This window comes from Impatiens glandulifera, unplaced genomic scaffold, assembly GCF_907164915.1.
Source record: "Impatiens glandulifera unplaced genomic scaffold, dImpGla2.1, whole genome shotgun sequence".
Lineage (NCBI taxonomy): Eukaryota > Viridiplantae > Streptophyta > Magnoliopsida > Ericales > Balsaminaceae > Impatiens > Impatiens glandulifera.
This window is the reverse complement of record NW_025919514.1, coordinates 914-5,905: the sequence shown is the minus strand read 5'-3', so window position 1 is coordinate 5,905 and position 4,992 is coordinate 914. Positions and strand designations below refer to the sequence as shown.

The following is a 4,992-nucleotide window of genomic DNA, read 5'->3' as shown; positions in this document are numbered from 1 at the left end:
TTGAGTTAATTTTCTAAAATAATATTTCTATTGTACTATCTTGATATGGTTGGTAAGTTAGATTTTATTTAATTTATTTTGTTATAATAAAAGATTGTGATTTTAGAAAGAAAAAAAAAAGAAGAAGAAACATTTCTTAAAAAAGAAAATGAATTGTTTTTTCATTAAATGTTGTCATTCCCAATATTAATCTTATGAAACAAAAAATCCTGCGAAACTGAAATTTGGTTCTCCCATACATTTCCGATAACAATGGTCTTCTGATTTACAGTTGCCGACTTGCCGCCGACGGGCCAACACCATTGCCACTTTGAGCACCAATTCCCAACCAAAATCATGTTGACGACGGCGCCAACAAACACGTACAGTTTCAATCATACAGTGAGCTTGGATTTGCGGCTGCTTATGTGCCATTCGTTTAGTAAGCAGCTCCTTGTTCGTGGGCGTCATCAACATCTTCTTGTACCATCTCCCCGCCCTAACATTTCCCTATTTCAAGTCTACTGCACTAACTCAAAGCCGACGCGCGGTTTCGGTCCTTCGCCTACCACAGACAAGGCCTACAACAAAAAGGTGTAAATACCAATTGCGTCTGTATAGTTGATATAAAATATAATCATTTTAGTATTCCTTTCTCATATTCATGTTGACAAAAAGGATCATGAATTTGAGAAGCAAACATAAGTTGTTACCTTTTGAAAGATACTGTTTCTTAGAGGAATGTTTATACATCGCACTAGTATATTATACATATGGAATGATATAGTACTATAAATGATTTGCTAGATTTGGTGCTAGATAGGAAAATACTTTCCTTTTGAATCTTCCAAACTTTCTGAAACATTATTGCTTTCCTTCCTACTTATTTGTTACCACCTTCTTGTGAAATTGCTGATGTTTGAGTTCATGTGCCTCTCTCATGTTCCCATTTTCAACACTCAGAAAGACAAATTTACATCCTCAACACCCAAGGTGGAGAAGGATGTCGCTTTAGGCAAAAGGTACCCAAAGAGTTACTCATATGTCTATGCATAGTTGACCACTTTAATTGAACTTCAGAATGCTGCAAACTCAATAGAAATTTTAGTTTCAAGTATGAAAGACCTTTTATTTCTTCAAATTGACTTGACCTGATAATACCAAAGCAGATGTCCGAATCTTACAGATTTGTTTGCCAGTGTTTTTAAGGAGAGCCCCTTGCATTCATATTCTCCATTTGTTTTTGTTTTTTCCTAAAAGGTTATAGGGTTAAATGGAATTTAGCTTGCACGGGCATTCTATATAACTTATCTTTTTCGATATAACTGATGCAGGAATCCCGCTAATAAACAATCCAGTTCTGTAACAGGTGGTAAGTGATGTATTTCATTATATAGTGTCTTTCTCAGTAAAGAGTCGTCTGCTCCTTTAATGGTATCCCATAGAGCATTGTATTTGATGAAGAATCCTGATGCTTCCCACGAGCATCCATTGGTAAATCTATCAGACAGTATGACAATTTGTCATCTTTTGATGTACCTTGCTAATTAGGTTTCAGAATATGGTACATAAGTTAAAGATTAGAAAATGGCATTGTTCTCATTTATATATGTCTACTCTGGGCTGTATTTTTTTTACTCTGCTTTATCATGTAGTTCTCAAGTATTTGTTAGTTATTTTTAAGGCATTACCTTATTGTACATTACACTGTAGAGGCACCTGGTTTAAGTTTCAGAACAGTGGAAGTTTGAGTAACTCTGAGATTCAGTTTGAAGAGAAGCTGGAAGCAGTTAAAAGGTGGTGTTTTATTTGGTCTTGGGATTCATTAGATTGTTGATTTTAGTTAGCAGAAACTTATTATTTGGAGCAGTATCTTTCTTGTTTTGTTAGTTCTTTGAGAAAAGGTTTCCTTTTTAGGTGGTGAATTAGTGACTGAGCAACAACCAATGTATGGATGTTAGTGTATATGAGATCTCTATGTTAGATAAGAATAAAGTATAGAGCGAACTTTCCGTGTTAGTTGTGGTTCAAGATGGTGTCACTTATCACACTCATAATTCCAGTATTGCCACTGAGGTGGTCATTGGACATTTTTGGGCCAAGAAACCGTTGATTGTCTTTTGACAAGTCAATTACGAAACCATTGATTTCAAATTGTATGGATTGTTTTTCTCCACGATGAATGTGACTTTCTCGTTTACTGTGGATCAATGTTAGATTCTCACTTTAAATTTTTTTATGAAACCATTAATTCATTTGTTCTTCCTTCAATGCCAAATAACTTCCTTTTATTTGTGCTTGCGCATCTGATTTTATTGGTATTTCTGTTACTTCACACTTCTCAGGGCTGCAATTGAGAAGAAAAGGAATGAGGGAAGCAAAGAATTTGGAGCAATTGATTATGATGCAACCATGGAACCAAAGTCAAAAACTGGTACAATTGGACTTGGCACCAAAGTAATAAAAACTACCTCCATCTGAGTGTTATGACTCTTTGCTTGTCCTAAGATACTGATCAAGTGTTTGACACTAAATAGATTGGAGTAGGTGTTGCAGTTGTAGTCTTTGGGTTGGTTTTTGCCCTTGGAGATTTTCTTCCTTCTGGCAGGTATATTTTGTTTACGTGGCATGTACTCCTTCTATGTGAATCCAGGGTTAGGGTTCAACAATTTTTGTTGGTGTATGTTAATGAACATGAATAATTTATTATTTGCTATTGCAGTAATGACCCCGGTGAAGAGGCCCCTGTTTTGGGCAGTAAATTAACCGAACAAGAGAAAACAAGTTTAGAGGTACAAGTTGTACAACTATTCATAAAAGCTTATGCCTTGAACTATTTTTGTGTTTACCAAACTTCCAAGGTTAAAATGTTATAGTGAAGCTATCAGGCCACTGAGATCATTTTGCAGCTTATATGTCTTGTTTCTTGAACTTGGAATATTTTTGTTTAATCAAACTCTATCCTTCATGTAACTCTTACATGATTTGACAAAGACTCGTGGTTGACGTTGCCTTAACTACCATTGACCCATTTGGCAAAAAAATAAAGAAAGAATTCTGGTTATAGAATCATATTCCGTACCTGGAATAGACGTCAACCAATCTATCTGTTTAGACATATCATATTTGTTTGCATCAAAATACCCAACAAGCATTAGCTTTCCAGGCTCCAAACTCTAATGTAACTGTAATCTGATTTGACAAGGACTCTCTTTGCATCACACCCAAATAGGTGGTTTTATGGAAAAGCTAAATAAATGGATTCCCCTAGATTCCAACTATAAATGTCAAAGCATGTAATTCAACCCATACAAGCAAGGATCCAAAACTGAACAGAAAATAAAAAAGAAAAAAAAAGGATAAAAAAACACTTTCTCGCAATAGGTAAAGATACTCCTAATGATAAAAACTTTTAACAAAGAATATAATCAAGAAAAAAATGGAAATTCAAATATTGTCTCATGAACTCAATTTCGCTTTTTTAGAAATCTCCCTGAAAATGATTTTCTTGATATCCACTGTGAAGTCCAGAATTGTACTAAGAAAATCAATAACCACCCTAGATAAAACCCTCCAAAAATCTGATTCAATCATTGTTCGCATGATGTCCTCCATCACACAGGGGGCTCAAACTGGAGAGACAGTCCCAAATAGGGCATTTTAGCCAGTCAGCTCAAATCAAATCAATCATCCCTTCACTCTCAATTATTTCCATAAAAATCATCTCCAAAATCATATCCTCAACCAAGTTTTGGCCCCTCCCAAAAAGTAAAGCAATTAATCTCAAAAAAGAAAATCAGCACCATGATTCACCTGAGAATAATTCAATCCCGATTTTCATAATCTTCTAAAACTCCTGATTTAAGTTATTTATACTATACTTTCTGCATTCGACACGATTTTTGCGTTTACGGTAGGTTTTAATGAACTTCCCTTTTCAAAACTAAAGTTATTTTTACTTGACCTTATCCGGGACTTTCTATTTCCATTTTTAAACATTGGATCATGGCTATTTTTCTTTCTTTTCTCTATTGGGTAAAGATATCATCTTGTTGCTTCTTGCAGAATAGGCTCCAGAAATATGAGGCAACACTTAATGCATATCCACAAGATCTAGAGGCTCTTGAGGTGAGATGTGATATGCTTTCTATGACTTTGATCCTATTCTCTTGCAAATGTTCAATAAGTAATTTGCATTTCTAGCATCTTGAAGTTTACCTCTGAAAAAAGACCATAAATATGCCCTTGAACTTTCTTAATCTTGAATCATACCCTCATTTTCACTTTGGTTTGATATATGCACATTAATTTGTAAGAATAAAGTAATCTACTCCTGATTTAATGTCAAAATTCAGAAGGCATTTCCATTAGGGGCTCTTCTCACATATTCCCCTTCTCTTTATACACGCACATGTAACTTTGTCTTCTTTTTCAGGGATCAGCTGTAACCTTGGCAGAATTAGGAGAATATACACGGGCTGCTGCTTTACTGGAGGATCTTTGTGAGGTTACTTCTGATCTAATATATAGGGACATGAGTGCAAAGAGATTATCTCTTGTGTATTGATTGTGAATTACTTATGATCTGCAGAAGAAATCAAATGATCCTGAGATTATCGCTTGCTTGGAGAAGTGAAGTATGCATTGAAAGATTATGAAGGGAGTGTTGCTGCTTATAGGAAGTCTTCAATGGTCTGTGCATTGAAATACTGGGGATCCAAGTTGCTAATTCTAAGTATCACACATTAGTAACATTCATCAAGGGTTGTTTAGTTCTATCACTTTTTTGCATTAGAATAATTTGACAGACTTTTGACTGTTAAGTTTTAAGAGAACATATCAGCAGACATAAACTTAAGATGGACCTAAACCAACTCAAGCCTTTTACTAACTACTTGAGCTCAATTTCATGAAGTCTGTGTTGACATTGGTTAACCTAATTAGTCCTCCAGTAAAGTCAACTTTGATTAATTGGAGGCAAATCAGTGGTAATCTTCAGATGTGTTGGAATTA

General features: G+C 35.0%; 1 protein-coding gene across 2 annotated transcripts; it reads left to right on the top strand.

Annotated features, from left to right (window-relative positions):
* The first annotated feature begins 244 nt into the window (after positions 1-244).
* LOC124918087 lies at positions 245-4,630 on the top strand. 2 transcript variants are annotated; one of them, XM_047458340.1, is made up of 10 exons: positions 311-573; positions 943-1,001; positions 1,314-1,351; positions 1,693-1,776; positions 2,325-2,436; positions 2,517-2,587; positions 2,702-2,771; positions 4,045-4,107; positions 4,415-4,486; positions 4,571-4,630. In XM_047458340.1, exons 5-10 carry the CDS (start codon positions 2,392-2,394, stop codon positions 4,613-4,615), a joined length of 366 nt encoding a protein of 121 aa, XP_047314296.1. In that variant the 5' UTR covers positions 311-573; positions 943-1,001; positions 1,314-1,351; positions 1,693-1,776; positions 2,325-2,391; the 3' UTR covers positions 4,616-4,630. The 2 variants fall into 2 exon arrangements, with proteins under 2 accessions (XP_047314294.1, XP_047314296.1); XM_047458338.1 differs by lacking the exons at positions 2,325-2,436; positions 2,517-2,587; positions 2,702-2,771; ... (1 more) ...; positions 4,415-4,486; positions 4,571-4,630 and having other exon boundaries at positions 245-573.
* Positions 4,631-4,992: the final 362 nt, after the last annotated feature.

Excerpts from the sequence above, each read along its gene's own strand:
- LOC124918087 (XM_047458338.1), top strand. The coding sequence starts at position 337 with ATGTTGACGACGGCGCCAACAAACACGTACAGTTTCAATCATACAGTG. Across the intron at positions 574-942 it reads ACAAGGCCTACAACAAAAAG|AAAGACAAATTTACATCCTC; the intron begins GTGTAAATACCA and ends TTCAACACTCAG. Across the intron at positions 1,352-1,692 it reads ATCCAGTTCTGTAACAGGTG|AGGCACCTGGTTTAAGTTTC; the intron begins GTAAGTGATGTA and ends ATTACACTGTAG.